Consider the following 25157-nt stretch of genomic DNA (forward strand, 5'->3'; position numbering starts at 1 on the left):
CTGAGGGGGAGTAATTTTCCAGTTTTAAATGCTTTCAAGCTCTTCAGAAGTATTTCTTACCCGGTGGAAGTCATGGACGATATCAGCAGGATCGCTATCAGCAAACTCAGGGACTGGCACACTGATAAACTCAACATCTTCCTCCTCCAAGATTTGAATATTTTGCTCAATTGTATGGTAGCGAGCACTCTGAGCCTCTGCCCCAGACTCAGGTAAGCTTAAGCCGTCTTCAATGTACTTTATTCCACAGAAATACACGCCACCCTGCTAAAAATAAACAACCCAGCAACAAAAACATCATCAGCCTACAAGTTTAAAACTAATATTCTCAAAGCACAGTGGAGAAGAAAAACCTGTCAGCCTAAATGAAATGTTTTCCCTTTAATTTGACCTATACACCAGAGCAGGAGCCAGTTGCTATCTATCTACAACAGGACCATGGGTAAAACCTTGATTGTACTGAACCCAGAGGGAGCCCTTCCCTGGAATTCAAGGAAAACAGGATCCCAAAAGCAGGTTCTTAAAATCTAGTCTTCTGTTTTGCATCCATTAGCTGTGGCACACTGTATCTTATTTTTAGAAAGATAATGAAGATCCTACATCTATATACATGCACATTATTGTTAAATTATTATTTAACTGTGGTCAATAATTACAACTTAAAATACTGAAACTGATCATCCAGATCACCTTTAAAAAACAAGTCTAACTCCAAATTTGGTCATGCTCGCAGCAGTAGGTTGGACCAGGTGACTGCAAAAGTTTCCTTCCAACCTTCATTATTCTGTGAAGTTGCTTAAGTTTTTGCAAAGCTTCAAAAGTTTTGAAAGTCAGTTTCTAAACCACTTCTGAACAGTTTTAAAAGACAAACAAATAACAGAAAATAAAACAACCAATTTTGTCACAGTACACATGGCAGGTTACTTAAATGAAGTATAAATTAAAGTCCTGAGTCAGAGGAAGTCATATCCCAAATTTATATGCCAGATAGTTTTAGAAACATGTAACTTATGTATATGCACATGCCATCAATTTCAAGTTCTAAATTGGAAACACGTCTTCAGTGCAATTCAGCTCAATTCCTGAATGTTTCCTTCAACCCAGATCTGACATAAACAAATCTGAATGAAAAGGCACCTTCCATTTCAGCTAACTGGGATGTGAAAGGTGGAGCACTGCAGGTGGAACGGATGGAACATGAGTTAGTGTTACAACGGGCCTTCAGCTACTCTCAGTTTGTTAATCCACCAAGATACACTATGCTGTTTAAGCATCACTTGCAATACTACTGCTCCCCTATGAATGAGGTTAATGTGACAGGCAAAGAGACTATAAACTGCAAGTTCAGCTAGAATTTCTCATGTTTAATCACTCTGCCTTCCTCCTTTGCAGCTACTAAAATGGGGAGAAAAACAATAATCCCAGTAGCAGGGACAAGAACACAGAATTTATACCTTATACTAACCAGAGGGCTAGAGGGATTCATGTTTCACTTATACTCTCCCTTTCTGTGTGAATCTTGCAACCCTGGCAGTTTCTGAAGGAGAGAGGGTGTGCTCACACCACCTGGGCAACATCCCAGCATATATCCAGTGCTGCCCAGTGACAATTCTCCCTGAGGAAGGCAACATTTAACTCAGGTCTCCCATATTTTGGGTAAATGCTCCACTTCCCTGGCACCAGTGTCTTCAAAGGGTTCCCACTGCAGCAGTGCCGCTTGTTAAAGACTGAAAATACATTTTGTCAGAGGTCTGATCTTGTCAGTGTGGATTAGACTTGACAGAGCATGTTTAACCACGTTGACTGAGCTTCTCCCAAGTGCCCCGCAGGGCCTGTATTTTGTATCCCTCTGGAGGCTAGGAAGCAGGAGAATCACTGCACTTTGACAAGCAGTCCCTTTCCTGTGCATGAGCAGTGCTGCATGTGTCTAGGAAACCTGGGGTCAGACAAGGAGGTTTTCAAGGGGTTAATCCACCTCCAGTATTCATCACTGTGGAACAGAGAGAGAGCAGGTGAAAATCTGGGACACCGCTGCAGTTCCTGAGCCCAAGTCCTACTTAGATATAATCCTTCCTCTGCAAAGTAAGATTTCCAAAAGTGCTGCTCCCTTTTATATGCCAGCTTTGCTTCTGCTCTCCTCTGCTAATAGCTAACTTCAGAGCAGGCCACATATTTTGCCTTTAGGAATGCTTACGTTTTGGAAACAAAAAAAAAGCAGAAAGGTTGTTTGGGTTAGTATTTTGTTCCTCCTCCCTCTTCTAAATGTAAGGCATTAACAGAGAAAAACACAACCCTCCCATAACGAAATGTATTTGACTTACCTGGAATGCAAAATATTTGTACAGATAGGCACCACCCAGGATCACCCCAGCCAGCATAAAGGCCAATCCGAAGCACATGCACCAGCACCAGGCCCTCCTCTGCCCGACAGGCACAGCATCCTCAGGGTCCTGCAGTGTATCAGGGAGAGACCTTCAGCACACTGCTCCCAAGACATGTGTGACACCAGATACTTCAGGCCCAACAAGTCCAAACCTTGCATCCATCAGAAAAGCCTATATGCACATTATCACAATTGTCTGGAGATACATTTTATTTGGTAAAGTTTAAAACCCCTATTAGGAATACTTGCACTAACAGTAATTGTTAATGCAATTGTCACTGACTAAATCAGCAGACTTCAGTCTTACGGAAGAGAAAAATGTAACAAAATCTCCTGAGAAACCTAACAGCACACAGTGAGCCACTTTACAGAAAAATAACTGTTCTCAGTCAACCTCTTGCAACATCAGCACAGCCAGGAAGCCAATTCAGAAAGGTCAGATTCTTTTTTATCTTTATATGCAATTTAAGTGAACCTGAAGAACCAACAAAAGATCAAAGGTAATAAGGAGAGCAAAACATACCATTTCTTATGCTGTTCCATCACGACAAAAGAGAATAATACGAGTGGGTATGAAAAAAAATGCTTTGTAAGTTGTTGTTAAGGAACCTTTCTGCTCTGAGACTTTGCTGGCCACACCTCCTTCTGCTGTTCATGTTATGCTAAAGGAATGACAAGATGTTTCCCCCTTGGGGCACTACTTTGCATAACCATGCAGTCCCCCTAGGCATTCTAAGCAATACACTGCTGCTTGCAAAATCTTTCCTCTATCAGCCACTTTACAATGCTCTTTCCTCCCCCAAGTGTTTGCATAACTTGCATCCATAAAAAAAAAATCAATCAACAAACCGTCTTTTTGAGTCACCCTCTTCCAAGCCATGGCAATCCTGGGGAAATACCAGAACTCAAGGAAATACAAAGTAATTCATTACCCCTTTGCAACAACAACAACAAAAAAAAAAAAAAACAGAAACAACAGTAGGGTAGAGTGATGACCAGGGCAAAATCATTATGGCCAAATAAACAAAAAACCCCAAACCATAAAATGGGGGAAGAGCATGAGAAGAGCACTTGAGGAGGCTGATAGCTCTGGTTGCCAGTCGATGTTCTGACAGATGATGTTCCCCTCATGGTGCAGGTTTGCAGCATTTGCTAATGAGGATGATTTCCCACTTGATCAAAGTTGTGGGTGTAGTCCCCACACTGCCTTGGCCCGATTGGAAGGAATTCCCCTCATCCAGCCAAAGCCATCTAAGCAAGTCTAATGCTAGGGGACGCTCCCTGTAAATGGCAGGGAGAAAGAGGCACTTTCTGAGACAGACTCATCCCAACAATCCCCAAGAGGGAGAAACAGTCTTTGGAGGGACTGATTTCACTGGTTACAGGGGGAAACTCCTTGTTTAACTAGGTACCTACTTCATATGCAGCTAAAACTAGGTGATGTGAAACCCACCCTTACAGTACATTGCAATTATCTTTCATACAGCAATGGCAGTGCAGCTTCTTTGCCAGGCAACTGCTGCCAAAATCTGATTCGGAAATATTTAGAGTCAAAGTGAAGATATTTCACAGATTTTGTTTTACGTTACCTTGTGAACTACTGCAGTAAATTAGATTGTGAAATCTCCATTTTTGGAGGTTTTCAAGACTCAACTAGACAAAGCCATGGCTGATCTTGCTTTGGCAACCATCCTGTTTCTAAAGGGAGGTTGGACCAGATGACTTCCAGAAGCCCCTTCCAACCAACATTTCTGGGATACATTACAAGACAAAGTGAGCGTGGCTAGAAAACAGTTGCCATGGCCTGAAAAAGCAGACTGAAAAGACAAGTAGCAGCTTTTAAAAGCTTTTACATTACTAATTATTTAAGGAATTCAGTGTAAAGAATCGCAGGATTACTGGCTGCATGGTTTTTAACCTGGCTGTTTGCAAAGACTCAGAATAGGACATAATACCCATGGTAATCTAATTAACTTTCAGGTCAGGTTAAGATTCACTGTGGATTCTTTTATAAATCATCTCAATTATAAATCTAAACCAGGTAAAACAAGGATTTTTATTTTTATGTTGCCCTGTATCATTAGGTAACTATTTCCCCAGGCATTTCAGAGCATAAAGGGCACCAGATAGAAACTTTTTAAAATAATGTCATTTAAACTGTTGTAAGTTAATGTCAGAAAAAAAGGACAGCAAGCTCGCTTTGGGATAGAATGCCAAAATATTCCCTAGTGAAGAATACAGAGTATCTTTATTCTTTCCCAGTGCAGCTTTTACACCCCCCACTTTTTAAACTCCAAGCAGAATCATCCATTAGTGCAATAATTGCCTCTTCCAGTTTTAGATCATTTTCTAAGTTCAGGAAGACTAGCAAAATAGGCATCTGGGAAACGGTGCAGAAGGCACACACAGTGTGAACACCTACCTGGTAATGGGGATTAATGTCAAATTAATTTTGCACAGGCCACAAAAATAATCAGTAAAAGTAACTTTTACCATGTTGGAGGAACCTGAAGAAGTTTTGGAGTATTACACCCTAAAGAATTTTGGTTTGATATATGAGGAGACAGGTAAACAACAGGTTTAATACAACTTCCTTATCCTCTAACAGCAGGTAAATTTAATCATTATTATTTCTGAAGGCATCCCCAGTGGTAGCATGTTAAGCTATTCTGTATTTGTAGTTGCCTATTGCATTTGTTTGTCCATAGTCTACTGAAAACAGCACACCAGATTTAGAGCAAGAGTTCAAGCCCAGTTTAGCCTCTTGCTTAGGTGGATGCATGAAGGTCTTGCATCTCACTGTAGAGGAACCATATGCATTAAGTAACACTGAAAACACTTTATGCTGTTGAAGAACACAGAATTGATTTCCTCTTCTGAATTTGAAAACTAAGTACATTATCCAGCAGTTTAAAACCACCTTGAATTATTATAAATACCCTACTGAAGCTAAATTATACTCATATTAGTAGCTGTCCTGTGGCTAAGCTGCTGTACTGCTGCCATGACAGCTTAGTTTGGGATGAACTGACCCAAAAGACTAATTCATCCCTCGCTATATAAAGGACCATCCGCACTGCAAGAGAAGAAAGTGTGATGGATGCTCACCCTCCTTCCAGGTGACTCATGTTCTGAATGAAAAAATACATTAAGTGAAAGATGATCCCTACCAAGAGGGACAGTGCTGAATTAGCACCTCTCCCCACATAGTTCCCACTGCACTTTGTTCCCAGATAGCAGCGATGGCTTCTGAAGCCAGAGCACAACATGATATTGCAGCCTCGGTGACTAATTTTTCTCTAGGTCAGCCTTCCGCTGCCAGAGGTATCTGACAAAAGAAAGCATCATGTACTTGAGGTCAAGACTGACCTCTAAAAATATCCTTCTCTACTTTTGTGAGCAGAAATAACTCACTATTGCTGTTCCGGTCCTTTTCTTTTCCCTCTTCTGCTTCATCACTACCCTGTGTACTTCCAACTCCCTGGTGAATCCTCAAGATGATGCCACAGAACTAATCTTCTCTGATACAAAACACCTTAGGAGGAACTGGATGCAAGCCCAATACTGGCTTGTTTCCCTCGATGAACTGATTGTTCTAATTGGAAAACATTTGATTAGCCTATTTCCCATAGACAAGACATGAAACAGAAGCACCTTTCTACCACTTGTACACTAAATCCTACAGTGTTAAAATTAAATGGTTTGGAATTTCCCAACCTGAATAGTTTCAAGCTTTGCAGGAACTACTTTAGATAGAAAATGTACTAAATTATCTGTTATTTGAGATTGGCAAGATTCAAATCTGTCTTCTTCTCACAAAGAAGGTTCAAGATGGTAAGAGAAGGTCCACTTTACCATGACGATGCCTTCATCGGTGACCACAGTAGCTAATGAAACACTTTGGGGGCAGACAAATGCTACCACAAACTAATTACCAAAGCACCTCTCAACTACAGAGAAATCATCACAGAGACATATTTATGAGTGGATTAAAAGAAAGAAAAAATGTTAATGCCCCCTAAACCTACAAACATTTGCAGTTATTAACAGCTACTGGCCATGTATTCTGTTGCTCTTTTCACTGTTCAATTTCAATGCTACTTGTTTTTCTTTAAGTAAATGCTGAATTTCAGAAAGGACCAAATTCATGTTTGGGGTAACAGCACAAAATTCTTCTAAGAAGCTCCAAAACTGAGCCACAAATGGTATAATTAGACTTGGTAATTACTTAGATTTTCCCCTTGTGGCTTTTTGTACATAGTGGAATATAATTGCTTTAACACTATAAAGAAAAGCAGTCTAAAAACTTACAAGGCATATGTCTAGTTCATATGAAAATGGGTGAGATTATCAGACCTCATTTCTTTGCAGGAATTAAGGCCACATCAATTAATATGATTTAAAAAAACACCAACATATGAACCAGTGAAGTAAGGATCCACCTAAACCAGGTAAGATGGTTATGCTGTGGGGAGTCCAGAATATTGCAGGACCATTGTGCACCTATGCAAAAAAATAATGGCCCAATTTAAAAGTAGATACAACAGCAACAAAAATAATTCTGCGAGGGGGAAATGTCTTTCAGTACCAACACACAGTCTTTGATCCACAGAAAAATCAGATGCAGAATATTACTATTACAAATATTACTAAAAATGTCTCAGCATAATACGCACTGTTATTCTCAGATGCATAATTCTGGACATTTAATGTGTGTGTGTGTACATATATATATATACACACATATAAAATCTTACAATTAGTGTGCATAGAACTGGCTATAAGCTGTTCACAACAGTTCTCTTCTGAGGTCTTTTACATGACAGTTAGCTCACATGGATGGACAGAGTGCAGTGGGGCAGACTGAGCCTCCTGAAGGCAAATATTGACCAAGTGCAGCTTTAATTAGCGGAGCAGGGAGAAGGTAAGTTACTGATGTCTCCCTAAATGTGTTTTTTAATGAGGGATGCTAAAAAGTCTTGAAATAAAATACTGACCATTGCTGTATAAACTGAATTCTCTTGGTCAGGCTTGCCTGCTTTGACTTATAAATCTGACATCTGTAGAAAAACCTCCCAAAAGACAGTCAATTTAAAATTAACTTAATTTAGACAGAGCTCTGCATTCCTCCCATGGTATTGCTGCCTGAAGACTGCTCCAAGACTGGTATTCTATTTATTACTTGTTGCAGATGGGAAATTAAGGCAGGCTTTTGCAAGACTCCTCACTTGGCAGATGCTGCAAATCTGGAAGGCCATAATACTGATCTGCTTCTCAAGCAGCAATTTTATGCTTCCTAATAAAACAAAATTTAAATTTTATGTACAATGATCTTTTAACTTGCTAGTTGGGAAAACAGACTTTATATACAATAGATGCTTCAGAGATCTCTTTCTTATCACATGGAGTGACGTATTCTTTCTACTCAGATGACGAAGCCTGAAAACAAGCTATGGTTGTTCATACGTAGTTGATATCTGAACACTGCGACCCTTCTGTGGCAGCACTGCCTGTTCTTCTTCAAGATGGACACGGACTTGTCCATCTGGCCAAAGGCAATCTGCCTAAAGAACTGCATGAAAACCAGACCTTAGTTCTCATGTTGCCTGCAGTAGTCACGTAGCCTACATAACCAACGAGATTAATTAAAATTATCTAATAGGCAGTTGGCACTATTAACCTCCTCCTGTATTTCTAGTATCTGTATGTGTTCTATAAAGTAATACTATAAATACAATATCTGTTGTACAGCACTAAGAAATCCAGCAGCAAGAAGAAAATACACTCCAAGAGCTTTTTTCCGAAGTTCAAAATGCAAGGTCATCTTGATGTTAATTGAACACTACCTTTAGCCAAACAATGGGGGTGCTTTATTAAAAAATGAGGCATCTGTCAAATCTGTCAAATGACTCATTTCATGGTTTAATGTCATAACCATCATGGAACATTTACATAAGCAGCCAGCTCCGGATCATCTTAAAAAGGGAATCTGCTGGTGGATCAGAAGGTAGCTGCATTTATTGGGTAAGATGGAGTTGAAGGGAGAAGAAAAAATCAGAAGACAGGCAAGGAAAGGGGAGCAGGAAATAAAACTAGAGAGAAACATGGTGGAACATGAAGAGTTCAATTTCTTGGCAGGAAGTAGAGGAAAATTACAACCGTAAAGTGAATGTAAAGCATGTGAATCAGCAGTTCACCCACAGCTATGTGAGAGAGGGACAATAAAATAAGAATGTTTTGGAAGAGTAATCCTGCAACTCTTAACTGATGTGAGTAATCCTGACCTACCTAATCACTGCCTTCCACTTCTGAGATAAGTCATTATGAAACTTGATAGCAGCCAACAATTAAAGAGGATGGATAAAGAAGGAAGAAGCTTGTAACTATTTAGTCTGCCACTTCAGTTAAATTTGGGAGCAGTATTGTTAAGAATGGTTATTTTTATTCTTAGCTGTGGTCTTACATGGACTAGAAAGCTGGGGAAAAAATAAAACCCAAAACTGAATACACTTATTTAAATGGCCTGAAAGTTCTGTCTTTTTAGACCAGTAAGGACTTTCTTCAGGTAATTCACATGCACAGGTTTTGGCTATATCCTCATCCCAGGCAGTCTACAGCAACCGTACAACTAACCACACACTATATTCTACTGTTGTCTTCAAACTGTGTTCTGGAAAATGTTCCTCTTTTCTCTGTCCAGTTCCAAGACCCACCAACTCCCTTCTCTCACCACCGAACCCACTGGTTTCAAGTCTTCCTATAATTTCCTTCTTACCCTGCCTCTGTGCTCCCTGTGACTTTCTCCAGTCTGCTGCTCACAGAGCATCACGCAGACCTTATTTCCATTTCCTTCCTTCATTACTGCTATAAGATAAACCATCACCGCATCAGTGTGGTTCAGTCTTGGGACAAGGAGCTGGACTATGGCCATAGAAGTGCTCTATACCTTGACCCTGCCCCACCAGTCAGCATGCCTGTGCCTCTGCCCTGTGTTTTCACTGGGAACACTCAGGGCCAAGGATGGCTCTCCTTTTTCTGTACTGCAGTTAGCACAAGACCTTAATACCACTTTCAATTCCTTCTGTACATGAAATATACAAAATGTACATTCCTTTTTACAGTGTGGCCAAGCACTGACACAGGTTGTTCCAGGAGGTTGTGGAGTCTCTGGAGATACTCCAAATCCAACTGGACATATCATTGGCAAATAGCTCTAGGTGGCCCTGCCCAAGCAGGGTAGGTGGCCCAGATGATCTCCAAAGGTTCCTTATGATCATAGCCATTCTGTGATACACATCTACAGCTTTTAATTAACATTAATAGAATACAGGAAGATGATTAATAAATAACCATAACCACTTGCTTCATTAAAAATAAATGCTTGGAGCAATGTAGAGATATCCCAGCCGCTCCAGCCAACGAGCCAGCTTCATGTGGAGCTCGGCTCAGATGCCTCTATAAAAATGCCCGTAGCATGGGGAACAAACAAGAGGAATTAGAGATGTGTGCACGTCTATGGAGGTATGATATAACAGGCATCACAGAAACATGGTGGGATGGCTCCTATGACTTGAGTGTTGGAATGGAAGGTTACAGGCTCTTTAGAAAAGACAGGCCTGGCAGGTGGGGAGGGGGAGTTCCTATTTATGTTAGAGATAGGCTGGAGAGTATGGAACTCTATCTGGGGACAGGTGAGCAGTTAACAGAGAGTTTGTGGGTCAGGGTTAAAGGGAGAACAGCTATGGGAGACATTACTGTGGGGATCTGTTACAGACCACCTGATCAAGGAGAACCTGTGGATGAAGCACTCCATAGACAGGAAAAGCCTCACACTCGCAGGCCCTTGTTCTCATGGGTGACTGCAACCACCCTGACATCTGTTGGAAGGACGGTACGGCCCGGCACAAGCAATCCAGGAGATTCCTCGATTGTGTGGAAGACAACTTCCTTCTGCAAGTAATAGAGGAGCTTACAAGGAGAGGTGCCGTGCTTGACCTCGTGCTCACCAACAGGGAAGGGCTCGTTGGAAATGTGACGCTCCAGGGCAGCCTTGGATGCAGCAATCATGAGATGCTCGAATTTGAGATCCTCAGGACAGTGAGAAGAGCGTGCAGCAAGCTCACTGCCCTGGACTTCAAAAGAGCAGACTCTGGCCTCTTCAGGAACCTGCTTAGGAAGGTTCCATGGGATACAGCCCTAGAGGGCAGAGGGGCCCAAGACTGCTGGTTGCTATTCAAGGATCATCTGCTACAAGCTCAGGAGTGTTGCATCCCAACTAGAAGGAAGTGCAGCAGGAGGGCCAGGAGACCTCCTTGGGTGGATAAGGAGCTGCTGAGGAAAATTCAATTGAAAAAAAGAGGCTTATAATAAGTGGAAGCAAGGACAGGTGGCATGGGAAGAGTACAGGGATGTTGTCCAAGAAGCTAGGGACCAGGTTAGGAAAGCTAAGGCCCAGTTAGAATTAAACTTACCTAGAGATATTAAAGATAACAGGAAGGGATTCTACAAGTACATAGCAAACAAAAAACAGACTAGGGAGAATGTAGGCCCCCTCAGGAAGCTCTCAGGAGAACTGGCTACACAGGATTTGGAGAAGGCTGAGGTTCTGAATGACTTCTTTGCCTCGGTCCTCACTGGCAAATGCTCTGACCAAACCACCCAAGTCTTGGAAGGCAGACGCAGGGACTGTGAGAATGAAGACCTTGTGCCCACTGTAGGAGAGGAACTGGTTCGAGACCATCTTAAAAATCTGAACATACACAAGTCCATGGGACCTGATGAGATCCATCCGTGGGTCCTGAAGGAGCTGGTGAATGAAGTTGCGAAGCCACTGTCCATCATGTTTGAGAAATCATGGCAGTCAGGTGAAGTTCCCGATGACTGGAAAAAGGGAAATATAACCCCCATTTTCAAGAAGGGGAAAATGGATGACCCAGGGAATTACAGACCAGTCAGTCTCACCTCTGTGCCTGGCAAAATCTTGGAGCAGATTCACCTGGAAGGCGTGCTAAGGCCCATGAAAAACAACAGGGTGCTTGGTGACAGCCAGCATGGCTTCACTAAGGGGAAATCCTGCCTGATCAATTTGGTGGCCTTCTATGATGGGGATACAGAACTGATGGACAGGGGTAGAGCAGTTGATGTCATCTACCTGGACTTGTGCAAAGCTTTCAACACTGTCCCACACAACATCCTTGTCTCTAAATTGGAGAGACATCAATTTGATGGATGGACCACTCGGTGGGTAAAGAACTGGCTGGATGGCTGCACACAGAGTTGTGGTCAATGGCTCAATGTCCAGCTGGAGACCAGTAATGAGTGGTGTCCCTCAGGGATTGGTGTTGGGACCAGTCTTGTTTAACATCTTCGTCGCTGACATGGACAGTGGGATTGAGTGTGCCCTCAGCAAGTTTGCCAAAGACACCAAGCTGTGTGGTTTGGTTGATATGCTGGAGGGAAGGAATGCCATCCAGAGGGACCTTGACACGCTTGTGAGGTGGGCTGATGCCAACCTCATGAAGTTTAACCATGCCAAGTGCAAGGTCCTACACCTGGGTCGGAGCAATCCCAGGCACAGCTACAGGTTGGGCAGAGAAGAGATTCAGAGCAGCCCTGTGGAGAAGGACTTGGGGGTGTTAGTTGATGAGAAAATGAACATGAGCTGGCTGCAGTGTGTGTATTCTGGGCTGCATCAAAAGGAGAGTGACCAGCAGGTTGAAGGAGGTGATCCTGCCCCTCTGCCCCTCTACTCTGCTCACGTGAGACACCTGGAGTATTGTGTGCAGTTCTGGTGTCCGAAACATAAAAAGGCCATGGAACTGTTGGAACAAGTCCAGAGGAGGCCACGAGGATGATCAGGGGACTGGAGCACCTCCCGTATGAAGACAGGCTGAGGAAGTTGGAGCTGTTCAGCCTGGAGAAGAGAAAGCTTCGTGGAGACCTCATAGCAGCCTTCCAGTATCTGAAGGGGGCCTATAGGGATGCTGGAGAGGGACTCTTCATGAGGGACTGTAGTGACAGGACAAGGGGTAATGGGTTAAAACTTAAACAGGGGAAGTTTAGATTGGATATAAGAAGGAAATTCTTTCATGTTATGGTGGTGAGGCACTGGAATAGGTTGTCCAGGGAGGTTGTGAATGCTCCATCCCTGGCAGTGTTCAAGACCAGGTTGGATGAGGCCTTGGGTGATATGAGTTAGCGTAAGGTGTCCCTGCCCACGGCAGGGGGGTTGGAACTAGATGATCTTAAGGTCCTTTCCAACCCTAACTATTCTATGATTCTGTGATTCTATGAAATAATAAAAAATATCCAGGATGTGGGCTCTGCACTAGACAGATAATAAAGCTCCACACATCCTCTGTTTCCTTTGGTTTGAAGCTTTATGATTCTTCTGCCTTCTCCCTCCCACCTTGCCTCCAACATGAAACTTCAACAAAACCTGCAACGCTTGGAAAATGTGTTGCCTTTAAACGTCTGGAGGTTGAAGTGAGAAGTTCTTGTGCTGCTGACGGTCACAGAGATCTGCAACTGCCTCTGTAGTGTACTGGATACAAAAAGTTTTCATAAGCTTGTCCAGTGAAGAGGTGGTGGAAGTCAGTTTTTTTATAGAGTATATAAATGTTGATGAATATACCTATATTTTCATATATTAGAATGACAGAAATTTGTCCTGCATTTCACACCTATTATTCTCAACTTTTTTATGAAAAGTGTTCTGGTACAACAGTTTGCAAGTCATAGACTAAAACATTCAGATGAAAGGCTTAAATTATCTGGTAAGAGGTGCCCGAAGGGTGTTTATTTTTTCACATGAAACCCCAACCTAAGAGGTTATATGGGACATTTTTCATAATACATTTGGCTTTCAGAAAACAAAATCACTACACCCTTCATGGTTACAGCCTGTCAAACATGGCATTTCATTAAAATTTGAAAAATGCTTCATTTTTACACATTGCCAAAATAAACCCTTTTCTCCACCTGCACTCTTTGACTTACAATTCTACCATACCTAAAAAACCTACACTAAATAAATCTGTAACTTTAAATGCCGTCTTTCTCTCAATTTTACACTGAATTAGATCAATGCTTGAAAACAGGAACTTAGAAGGTTCCTATTCCACTTAAAATGGATCAATACCAAATTATCTTTTTGACCTTGATTGTTCCAGTTCCTGTCTCTTCCTTTTCCTGCTTGTTTCTCATGTCTGCAATGTCTCCATTTTCTTCCTACGACTGCCTGAATCTCAGGCATCAGTATGATGGAACGCTATGTGGATTTAACCTAGATTTCTCTCAAGGCTATTTTCCCAAGCGGTGTTGGCTCTTTCACCCAAGAGATCTCATTAGCATGCACATATGCACCACTGAGCCTCAGAATTTAATAACTCTATTCCCAGTTCAGCCACAGATGGTATGTCATCTCCAGCAAGTTTCAAACACCATGTCTCAGTTTCTCTCAAAAGCAGAATGCAGCATCACAGAAGTCACTTGGGAGATCTCTAGTCCAGCCTTTTGCTCAAAAGGAGAGTGGACTCTGAAGTCTGTCCAGGTTGCTCAGGGCTCTTGTCCAGTCAAGTTTTGAAAACCTCCCAAGTACTGACACTTCAAAGCTCCTCTGGGTAACCTGCTCAGCATTCGGTTCTCCTCAGATTGAAAAATATGTTGCTTATAACCAGTTAGAAGCTCTGATTTCCCAATTTATGGCTACTGCATTTTCAGCCACCTTTCTCTGGGTGCTGGGAGGCTGCCGTGAAGTCCACCCGCAGCTGTCTCATCTCCAGGCTGAACAAGCTCCACTCCCTTGGCTACTCCTGACAGGGCATATGCTCCAGCCCTGACCACGGCGGTGGCTCCTGCTGGACTCACACCAGTTTGCCAGTATCTTATTTTTTTTGGATTGGAAAGCTTGCCATGGTCAGTGATGGCAGTGACTCGTGTCCAGCTGACCACCCACCAGGAACCCTGTGCCTTTCAGCCAGGTCCTGATGGAATGGGTGAGGCTGCTCCCGGGTACAGGACTTTGCATTTGTTATTTCTGAAATTCATGAGGTTTTGTTCCATCCATTACTGTAGCCTGCTGAGGTTCCTCTAAGTGGCAGCCCTGTCCTCAAACAAACATACCTTGATAATAAATATATTAGTGAATTAAGATAAGTAGTAGCTGTACAGCAAGAAGAATTCTCTCACTGGAAATCATTCTACATGCAAACAATTAATTGTAGCACTTACAAATATCAGCACAGAAGAGCTGACCTTGCAAGGCTTACATTTAATTATATCTTCTTTCTAGAACAAAGTGTTGTAACGATCTGAAGGACTTCACTGCAATTAGACTATCCAAGCCTGACACAGAGCATACACTCCAGTACCAGCACCTGGCTGCATCACACCCTTCAGAAACACAGACAATGGCCAGCATTCAAACACCTCACCAAGAAAGCTTCCAAACCTGCAAACCTTAGGTGGGACAACTCACCACAGTATGCAGCAGCCTCAGAAAGTCATGTTCAGCCTCCCACCCTGCAAAGGGTACTACATTTTCAAACGTGTAAATGTAAGGGGTTTCTACTCAGACTTCTAAAATGAAGAGATCTTTACGATTCAGCAACCATGTAGGGTCCACCCCAGAGATCACTGCCCCCTCCCAGTTATGATCTTCCCAGCATACGTTTTCCACAGTCATCCCACTCTCATTCTACTCTCAAAACAGGAGAAAGCCACCATCAAAAGCATGCTGAACCCTGGGAGGAAGACAACTACAAATTACTGAAGGATATGCACTCAGGGAACTCCGCTCTTAAAATGCCTGTGGGGTTTATTTTTGTGTGTGGGCAAATATATATATATATAAAAATAAATTATATACTTAATAATATATAAACTTTTAAAAATATTTATAAACACACATGAACTGACACTACAGGGTAAGAGCAAACAAAACACCAACTTATTTTTCCACAACCTCTATAATAACTGTTGTGCAAATATTACTTTGCTGGGTTTTTCAGGGTGGATTTTGTAGGGCTGTTGCACAAAGAACCTCTGCTTGCAGATGAAGCTAGGTGCTTGTGTCTCTCTCCATGTCCATTGTGGTCCAAACCCTGGGCCACATGATGTCTGCTGCAAAACCGTTTTTTACTTCATTGCAGAGCTCAATCTTATTAATTATCTCATTCCTTTGGTTTACCACATCTGTAAAATTAGGACAGATATCTGAGTTTTATAAATTAGCATGCTTTTCATCTGTAGACTCAAAGTAATTTCCACTGAGGATAAAAAGCAGTACATAAATAGGAAGAAAATGAATGTTGTATTATTCATATGGATCAGGAGACTAAAACCAGATAATGCCAACCTTTGTCAATCACAGCATTAAAGAGGGAAGAGAAAAAAAGGAGTCTATGCAATAGCTATCAGAGCACACCATTACTTATCCCAGCTGTAGTTCTTATGTTTTAAATACATCATAATGTTTTTGGAATCACAGAATAAAGAACATTTAAAATGATTCAGACTTAAAATGCAATACTTACTTTCAAAGATACTTCCTGAGTGTCACAGACAGAACTGTATTCTTTGTATGTATGCTATTTGGTGCCTGTACCTAGTGGCTACTGCATAGAAAATATGCATAATGCTGACAAATACTCCAAAGTCACAATTGCAGAAGAGTTAACCGAAAACATTACTGGAGGTAAGTGTGTTTACTATTCTTATATCCCCCTCAAACAACCATTAGCATAAAAATGCATAACACTGCCAAGAAAGAAATGCTAATTTAATTGCCAAGAAAAAAAAAAAAAAAAGGAAAAACTCCATTCAAATAACAAGGAAAACTGATTTGAGTCTATTAAAACAAAACTGTTAAGATTGTTTGCAACTGAAAACAGTTCAATAAATGCTTAGCAGAAAAAATACACATATACATTATGTTTTGAAATGAAACTTTTCTTGAAACAGACATTCATATGTTGGATTAAATGGTCATTATAATGGAAAGTGTCTAAACCATTTCCTTTGAAAATATTGTTGTTTCCAAGAACATTTTCTTTCAAATGTTTGTTTTTACAAGAAAGCTCAGCATTTCATCTTGATCCGCATCTTCAGAAATGAACTAATTTAACTTCAGCTTTTCCCACTGAACAGAGCTTTTGGTTCCAACAGCCTCTGTTTAAGCACTGCTCTACATACCACTTGGCACTATTAATACCCAAGCTAGTTTCCTGAAGCTCATCAGAGAGTATTACAGCACAGAAAGACAGCAGTGAATGTAAGAGAACTATTTATGGCATTAACTATAACAATACATTACAGGATAGTTTTTCTAGATACTGCCCTATATAAAGCTTCACCTAATTACAGATTTTTCCACAGGACAATATTAAGCAAAAAAATGTCTCCAAATACATTTTTAGGGCAAGGGGCCTCAGCTAAGAATAAATTTCTTAATCTGGAAAGATAAACTATTTAGAACTGCATAAAGTATTTGCAATGTCTGTGTTCATCCCTGCACTGAATTCATATAAGCTCTAACATACAGCCATCAGCTCTTATTAAGCCAGCCAAAACAGTAAATGATAGAAACAACTGACAAAGCAGTTATCACAAGGGTCTGGTAGAATACATCCTGTTTGAAATATTAAATATAATTCTTCTGGGAAATAGTTGTACTTGCCGGCCAAAGCTTTGTGTTTGTTATTCAGGTCAGGAAATGATGAGAAACAGAAAAGGAAGCAAAATAAGGACCACTGACAGAATTCCACTGTCCCATGGGTTCATTTCCATTCCTGGGGGGATGGGGATGACACAAGTTCTTCCAAATCAATTTTTGAACTTTCAAACTTCTAACTCCAAATTCCAAAACTCACTTCAAAATAGCGAGAGGCTTCCAGAGGAGCACCACAAACTTTTGAAGACCTTGGAGTTTTATTATTGTTCTCTCAGTTGCTGGCAACCTCTACAGAATAGCTTCAGGAGCCAAACGTCGCAAGACCACAGCAATCCTATTTTCAGAAAGCTGCACTACTTAACCAGTAGCAGAGATTTCCCATAAAAAGGATGACATCAGCCACAAAGCTTCTTTCCTTAGGAAAAGTTTCTTATGAACAACTCCTGACACAAATTTTGTTTTCTAACTCAATTTCCCTGAATCCATACACACAGGTAAGTAACAGAATCCTGTGTGCCCTCTGAGCCTGAAACTGGAGGGTTTTCATCTGAGGTTTGGTAGCTTTTCATTAAAATCTTAACACAGTCAGGGAGGAGAAAGGGGAGAGAATTCAGTTTGCTAGGATTTTTTACTTCTGCTCCTTTTTTAAGCAATTGTGCCTTAAGCCAGAGTGCTCTGACAGACAGCAGAAGCTGGTTGGTTTAATGACCTAGTTGCATCATGGGAAGCACAGGAAACTAAAGACTGCTCTTTCTCCATGGTGACTGGTGAAAGACCTATAGAAAATGTTGCCGGAAGAAGGCTATAAAGGGAATAAGGAAGTTCCTCCAAGACACCAAAATCAAACCAATCAACCCCAAAATTCCATCTAAAGTCATGTCACAGGAAGTAGGAAAACCTGCTTTCTTGACAGCAAAACAATAAGCAAATGTCTATTTATTAGTGTACATACTAACATATAGCATACGTTATATAGTATTTAGACATATTTACACACACAGACTATAGCAACTGTAAAGCCAACACCTTTATTTCAGAAATATCTAACATCAATTACACAAAATCTAAAGGTTTTTCAACATGGAAAAATCGTACTCATTAGTTGTTCAACAGTATTTCCCATGTGGACCTTCTTACTCTGTGTTAAAAGTACCTATTTCAGTACACTTTAGAAAAGATTAAGCTAAACTAAAAAACAAAGAAAAAGATTAATTTTACACTGCAGAGTATGTTCTCATAAAGAATAAATGCACAAAGCTGCTGCTTCTAAAATTCTTAACATTTACACTTCCACACTGAACTCTCCGCAGATATAGCTATCCAAAGGTCAGCTGTGATACATATGTGTGAACCCTCAGCTTCCACACATAAAGCTGTACTTGGTAAAGATATGCTGAGTACCCAAAAAAATAAATAAAGAAAGAAAAGGTTGTCACCTCCCCCAGCAGAGGACAGCAACTGTCTGAGAGGTACTGAAGGCCCAAAGAATTCTGGGGAGATCTTAAACTATTGAATGGACTGCAAAATGTCCAAAGACTTCAACTATGCTCAGAACCAGCTTTAGCTCTCCAAAGATCTATTGTAGGGAGAAATGTTAAAATACCACACATTGTTTGTTGGGAAACTGGGTTATAAAATACCCCATTATATGGACAATGAGCAAAGTGGAAAACTAAATGTGGCCTGAGAGCCTTCACTTCAAAATGCATTCTGCATTTTGGCCAAGAATTATGGCATAGAAGTATCGTCCCAACAGCAGTAGCAGAGTTGTAATGTTGCCTACAGTAAGGATGGAGCTACTTTCACAACACGCAGTAGTACTGACAGGTGATTTATGCAGAGACAGGATTAGCACTCTTGATTTTTAAACTCCTTTTTAAGTAGCACACTCCAATGCATAAGATCATTGCTTTCTGCAAAAGCTTTTTTTAAGCTGCTGTTCCCATGATACATCCCCTACTCGTCTCACATCTTCCTCTCCTCCATTCCCCAATTAGTTTCCTGTTACTGTCTGCATCAGACAGTATGGGCAATTTTTGGTGAGATCAGATTATCTCTATACCACATTATCAGCATATTTTGGCTGCAAACACTCTCTAATAAGCCCTAGGAAGATTATCTACTTGAGAGTAATCCTGTGATGGCAGACAAAGCGGCAGTCTTCATGACACCATGCTGGGAAAAGCATCAGAATGAGACTGTCAAAGAACCAGCCCAAAGCTCGTCCCACTCTCTTTATTTTCTGGACATTTCAGAGTATTTGGCTTTATTCATTAAATATAAACTGGTTTTCCAATGTCTCTTGCTCAAATCTTTGGAATTTCTTGATAATAAAATGCTGAATGTGCAATTCTGCTCCTCTTCTGTTCTTCATGTTTTCTGCTTACTTCAGTCCAGAACACTTCCCAGGACTTTCTTCATAAAAGCAAGCTTTGTCAAAGGTTGAAGTATTTTTTCATTTTTTCATGTTTCCCTTGCGCTCCAGATCTATTTATTGACCTAGAGAAATAATGTCTGTAAAGATACTGGTGAGGGGAAAAACAGATGTACCATACATCCTCTTTAGGAGATGGGGCCTTTTTTCAGCCTACCAGAATTCACTGTTCTATACATGTTCTTATATTGCCTTCAAACTTCACTTGAAGCTAAGGGTTTTCCAGCAATGAAGTGATATGAATAATGCATTTTTCAGATGTGGTTTATTTTCTCCTTCCTTCCAAAGAACTGCATAGGCGTAGAAGTTCCTTGTGGAAGGGAAGGAAAATATTCATTTCTAATGCATTCATATTAGAGTAAGTGCATATGTTGCACTTACTTCAAAGGTATCAAGCTTTAAAATGGCCCTCAGTTATTTTTTTGTCTGAGATCTGGGAGTAAACTCATAGACTCAAAGATCCAAATACCTCTATAGCTATATGACACGATTCATTTCAATATTGTTTAATCCTGCATGGACTGCAGTCTTATCTACTAAAACTACAGATGATGCTACTGTGCTCAGATCTGCTTGTATTTATGCTCTAAAGCATGCAAGCTCAAAAAAAGCTTATTCAAGAGAATTTTGCACACTGGTAGGTGTAGGTCTCTGTTCTGCTGAGGAAAGATGGAAATGGGTCAAGAAGAATGTCAAAGGCCCAATGTCCCTTAAGAGCGTGTTCACTTGCTTTTGGAACTTTCATCTGTAGAGAGCATCTGCTCCTAGAATGATATTTTAGGACTGTTTTAAGCCTTATTCAGGCATGTTCATCCCCTGATAACAGCGCAAGAGCTCTTAAGTAGCTACTGTGGGACCAGACCACCTTTGACCAGGTTAATAAATATTTGCAAGTCTCATTTCCAGGCAAGGAAAGCAGTACTACGACCTGGGCAAAGTGAAGGCAGATTCTGTATCTTGTCCTCAGCTCTGCGTTCAGGAAATAATAGTCAAATAAGATGCTTCCATCAGTCTCTGGACAGGGTCACGAGGATCTGCTCCCCAGTGTACAATTTGCCAGATATATTTTGTTTGTTTAGCAGTAGGAATGGCAAGCCTAAATTGGTAGGCTATCTGGAAATAAACATCATCAGAGCAGATCTGGATTCCAAGGCTACACATAAAACCTGCTTTCTGGGACTTTAGTTTGTGTCTTGCTTATGTGCTTGGTGTCAAACTGATCACCAAACCTGGCGTCAGGAAGTAACTCCACAGCTCCAACTGGGCTGGGGGAACCCATTACCTTCTACAGAATGGCACTCCCCCTAGGAACAAGCACACAGATCGCTTAACTGACTTCCCGCAATTGAAAGCAATTTCAGTAATGATACTGTCTCATTTGTTGTGGCAGTGTTTTAAGAACTTAAATATTTTGGTCAGAGTTTTATAGGTGCAGTAAATCCAGTAGAAGTGTAAAATTTAACCACTTGCTATACCAGGAGAATGTGACTAGGAAATATCTTGGGTCCTCCTGGGCTTTGAAAGGATGACAGATTCTGTAGGCGAAGAACGTGGCCCCATCAAACTCACAGCAAAACCCTCACTGGGAACACAACTTCATGCTAAAAACTCCACAGATATTGTATTCCCAGGCAGAAGTTCATCACAAAGACACAGGAAATTAATAAACACATTCTGCAGATCTAATCTGACAATTCAAAGGCCTGATGCACAAAAGACTGTGAAAGCAAATGAAAACAGTAAGGCACGCTGTTTCTGTGCAGCTGGCCGTTTTTCAAGTTTTCATTCTCTTTTCAAAGAGCTTTGAGAAAATTACGCTACTCCTAATTAAAAACTGGTTTTGATTACAGGAGCACAGAAATTGCAACCCAAAACCATTCTATTCTGAGCAGTTTTGCACTTCAAAAACTTTAAAAGCCGTTGCTGTTTTGTTCTTTGCTGCCGTTTGGAGCCGCGGAGGGAAGGCGACAGCGGCTGGAGTTTGGGTGCTGTTTTGGGGCGGGGGGAAGCAGCTCTTTGTTCCTTTAGTTAAGCCAGCCCAAGTTCCAAGGCGAAGTTCGCTGTGCCACACAACCACCGGGCTCCGCAAACACGCTGCGGCAGAAGCACGGCCAAACCTCCACCCTGGTCCTCACCAAGCGCTCCCTGCCCTGAAGCTCGCTAGCCGCCTCTTGCCGGGCTTATCCGTGCGGTTGCAGGGGTTTCAACGCGGTGTGAAGATCAAACGCGATCCGCCTTCTCCACACAAACCAACTTCCCTGACCCACCCAAACACCCCCAAGGGCCAACCCGATCTCCCCACTGCAGGCGGCGGTCGGGGCCAGGCTGCGGGACCGTGCGGGCAGCAGGCTTGGCAGTGCCAGCCACGGCAGCCCCTCTCTGGGCCGGCCCCTCTGCTCGCCAACACTCGCGGGTCCGCACACGGGACGCCGCAGAGGAGACTAAAGCGGCATTAAAAGTCGAGCTGGACGCGGCCCAAGCACTGTCGGGCTAAACAAAAGGAGAATAAAACCCAAGCCTCCACAAAAATCCCGAAAGTAGGGAGAAGCGGAGCTTTAAAGCTCGTTCTCCTGTCAGCCATTTTAGAAGCGTGAGGCAAGAGGGGCGGCGGGGCTCACCGCTGCGCAGCCTTCCCTTGCCTGCCCGGCCGCGGGTTATCGCCGCAGGGGGAAGGAGCACATGAAGAATTAAATCGTGCTCGGCGCCCTTCCTCCCCCGATAGCACCTCGCCGCCGAACGGAGCGGAGCGGAGCAGAGCGCCTGTCGCCTCCGCGCAGCCCACCCGGCCGCAGCGGCTCGCTCCCCCGCTGCCCTCCTCACCTTGCCGTCCGGCGGCAGAATCAGCACCTGGCTGTTCTCTTCCTCCTTCTTCACCGCCTCCTTCTGCGCCAACGCGGAGTTGAACGACACCTTCACCATGGCCGCTCCGCAGTGCCCCGCACACAGGAGAAGGACGACGACAAGGAACCCGAACCCGCGGAGCTTCGAAAGCTGCCGCCTGCCTTGTCACCCCCCCGCTGCCGCCTAGCCGCGGCTGCCGCCCCCGTCCCCTTGTCAGGCAGCGGAGGAGGAGGAGAGCCTAGGAGGAGGCGGCGCCTGACAGGGCGGGCGGTACGGGGGAGCTGGGGGCGGTGGACTCTCGGCCTCCGCCAGCGCGGTGCAGCCCGCCGTGGTATGGTGAGCTGAGGGGCCACGGGGCTGGCTCGGAGACCGGTGCAGCTCTCCCCCCCCGGGCAGGGCGATGGCGGCCGGGGGCACTGCCGGGCACCTGCAGGGCGTACCTCTGCCAGTGCCCTGCAGTGCCCCCGGCCGGCATCGCCAGCGGCGGCCTCGGCGAAGAGCCCCGGGGACCCGTACCCCCAGACCCGGCCTTCGATCGATGCATGGCCTCAGGGGCAAGCCCGCGCCTCGGTCCTGGCCCGGCGGCGGCCTGACGGGCCCTGGCACGCTGCTGGCCAGGCTGTAGGGTTGCAGCCTCACGTAGGAGTGCACTGTCACGGGAGGACACGGGTGGCACAAGCGATTTGGTTCACCCAGTGCCCTGTCTGCGTTTCTCAGATTGCCACTGTAATTTGACTTTTGTTTGAATTTATGGGTATTACGATTGGAAAGAAAATCCCCAAAATGCTGTATCAGCAGCATAAAGGGAAAGTCACAGAATAAAGTAATAGAATCACAGACTGGTTATGGTTGGAAGCGACCTTAAAGATCATACAGTTCCAACCCCCTGCCGGCAGGAACACCTTCCACTAGACCAGGTTGCTCAAAGCCACGTCCAGCCTCACCTTAAAGACTTCCAGGGATGTAACAGCCACAGCTTCTCTGGGCAGCCTGTGCCAGTGCCTCACCACCCTCACAGTGAAGACTTTTGTTCTAATATCTAAATGGTTATAGCCTGCTCTGAGAAGGATTTCATTTTGGTGACTCACATGGGTAGAGTTGATTTCCTGGCAAGAGCCTGGCAGAGTAGTGTTTCTATTGCTTTTAGTAAGATACCTGGCAGTCCTTGAGCTCAGCGGGGGCTCTGATGCTGACTTGGGCAAAATCTGGTCTTTCTCACATGGCACCACAACTGCACTATCCTTACACTATGTGCCTGGTCATCTGTGTCCTTTGAAATTGTTGACCTAAAATGGTTGACAGAAAAAGCTAAGTTAACCTGGTTCATGCTATCATCATCAAGTATTTTTTACCCGAGGATCTATGGGTAATTTAAGGATTATTTTTTTTTCATAAAGATATAAAATCCACAAAGCAAACCATGATCATTTTATGTGATCTCAAGATAAAACAGCTGATGGTATAGCTTGTACCCAAGACTGCAAATTGCCCCAGGTATTTAAAGAATTCAGATTTAACTACCTTAAAATTTAACAGAGGTTAACTGAATCATTTAGAGGTATTTCACTGAAGTATAAAAAGTCATGGGTGCCAAGAAAGAAAGAGTACAGAGATTTCTGTAGGCAATTTCTGACTATATTTGGTGTGATCCTGGAGGTTTTGCTTTAGTAGGAACTTTCCAAAAAAGTATTTGAGCATTCTACGTGAAAACCACAAAGTGCATTAAGAAGGCTATCATAAACTGTAGTTTCCCAGGATACTGCCATGGATTTTAACATTTTTTTATAAGTTGCACTTTTGTTGTTCCACTCCTAGTTTGAGATAAGCACCAGGTGACACCTCTGCTCCCAATTCAATGGGAATGTGTGCAGGTGCATGGTGTATTCAGGGCACTATTTAGGCTGCAGTTCAGAGGCTTGCTTTGCTTTGTTGTCCTTAATGACATCTTCAGATACTCCTCACGGAAGGATGGGTGTGCAGAAGACAGTCAAAGCTGAGGCATGGCATTTTATTAGCTATGTTAAAGTATATGTAACTCTTTCCCTAGGCAGCATATGCTCTTATCTGTCCAGATCAAATATACTCTGTCTGCGTCTTGAATCATGTTTACAAGTCATCGTGGCTTGCTACAGCTGGAGTAGAGCAGCACCCTTATGGGGTTGCCACTCCTGACCTTTTGGTTAGCTAGAATTTAGGACATCTGGGGTTCTTTCTATTAGAGAACGGAATAAGAATAAAGCATCAAGAGAATATCTCAGCTTACTTCTGGACTGCACTTTGCTTCTACGTGCTTGCTTTCAAGCTGTGGTTTCACAGGCAGCTGGGCTGATTGGATGGCTCTGTTCCTTTGAAAGAAAATCTTGCCTTATCTTCTTCCTCCTCTTGCCCTTCATCTTCCCCCGTATCTCACTCTTTGTACTCCCCTCCTTCCACCAGCAATCCCACACAGTAGGATACTGTGCTGCATGTATGACTGGTGCATATCAAAGTTTTTCTGGGTTAGTTTTCTGCTGGGTTGATGATTTGTGTGAGTTTAGAGAGATACAAGGACCAGCACCAGTATGAACAGTGGTCCTGCAAGGCCAAGAATGGGGAGGAGGGGTGAAGTGCAGAGAAAGACCCAGATGCAAGTGTTAAATCAGCCCACCGCATCTCTCAAAACCACAGCCTCAGTTTTTCTCAGGCACGTAGGTGCATCTCAGTTTATATCCGTATGACTTCCTCATTCTCTCTCACGTTTCTGCCCCTTTTCTTTCATGGACAAGGCTTCATCTCCTCCAGTCCCCTGGCCCATTGATCTTGGACCCCTCCGAGGAACAGATGACCTA

General features: G+C 42.9%; 1 protein-coding gene across 2 annotated transcripts in view; it reads right to left on the reverse strand.

Annotated features, from left to right (window-relative positions):
- The window catches only part of ITM2B (integral membrane protein 2B), a 30050-nt gene extending 7513 nt beyond the window's left edge, over positions 1-22537 (reverse strand). The window contains exons 1-3 of one of the 2 annotated variants that reach the window (XM_062607358.1): positions 22309-22537; positions 2322-2450; positions 61-264 (exon numbers count right to left, since the gene is read on the reverse strand). In XM_062607358.1, coding sequence (XP_062463342.1) covers positions 61-264; positions 2322-2450; positions 22309-22407 — 432 coding nt within the window. In that variant the 5' untranslated portion in view covers positions 22408-22537. Of the gene's footprint in view, positions 1-60; positions 268-2321; positions 2451-22308 lie in introns of both variants that reach the window. The other variant, XM_062607357.1, reaches the window with a different exon arrangement.
- Between the last annotated feature and the right edge of the window lie 2620 nt (positions 22538-25157).

This window comes from Pezoporus occidentalis, unplaced genomic scaffold, assembly GCF_034315485.1.
Source record: "Pezoporus occidentalis ecotype Australia unplaced genomic scaffold, CSIRO_AGI_Poc_V1 ctg122, whole genome shotgun sequence".
In the NCBI taxonomy this organism is placed as follows: Eukaryota; Metazoa; Chordata; class Aves; order Psittaciformes; family Psittacidae; genus Pezoporus; species Pezoporus occidentalis.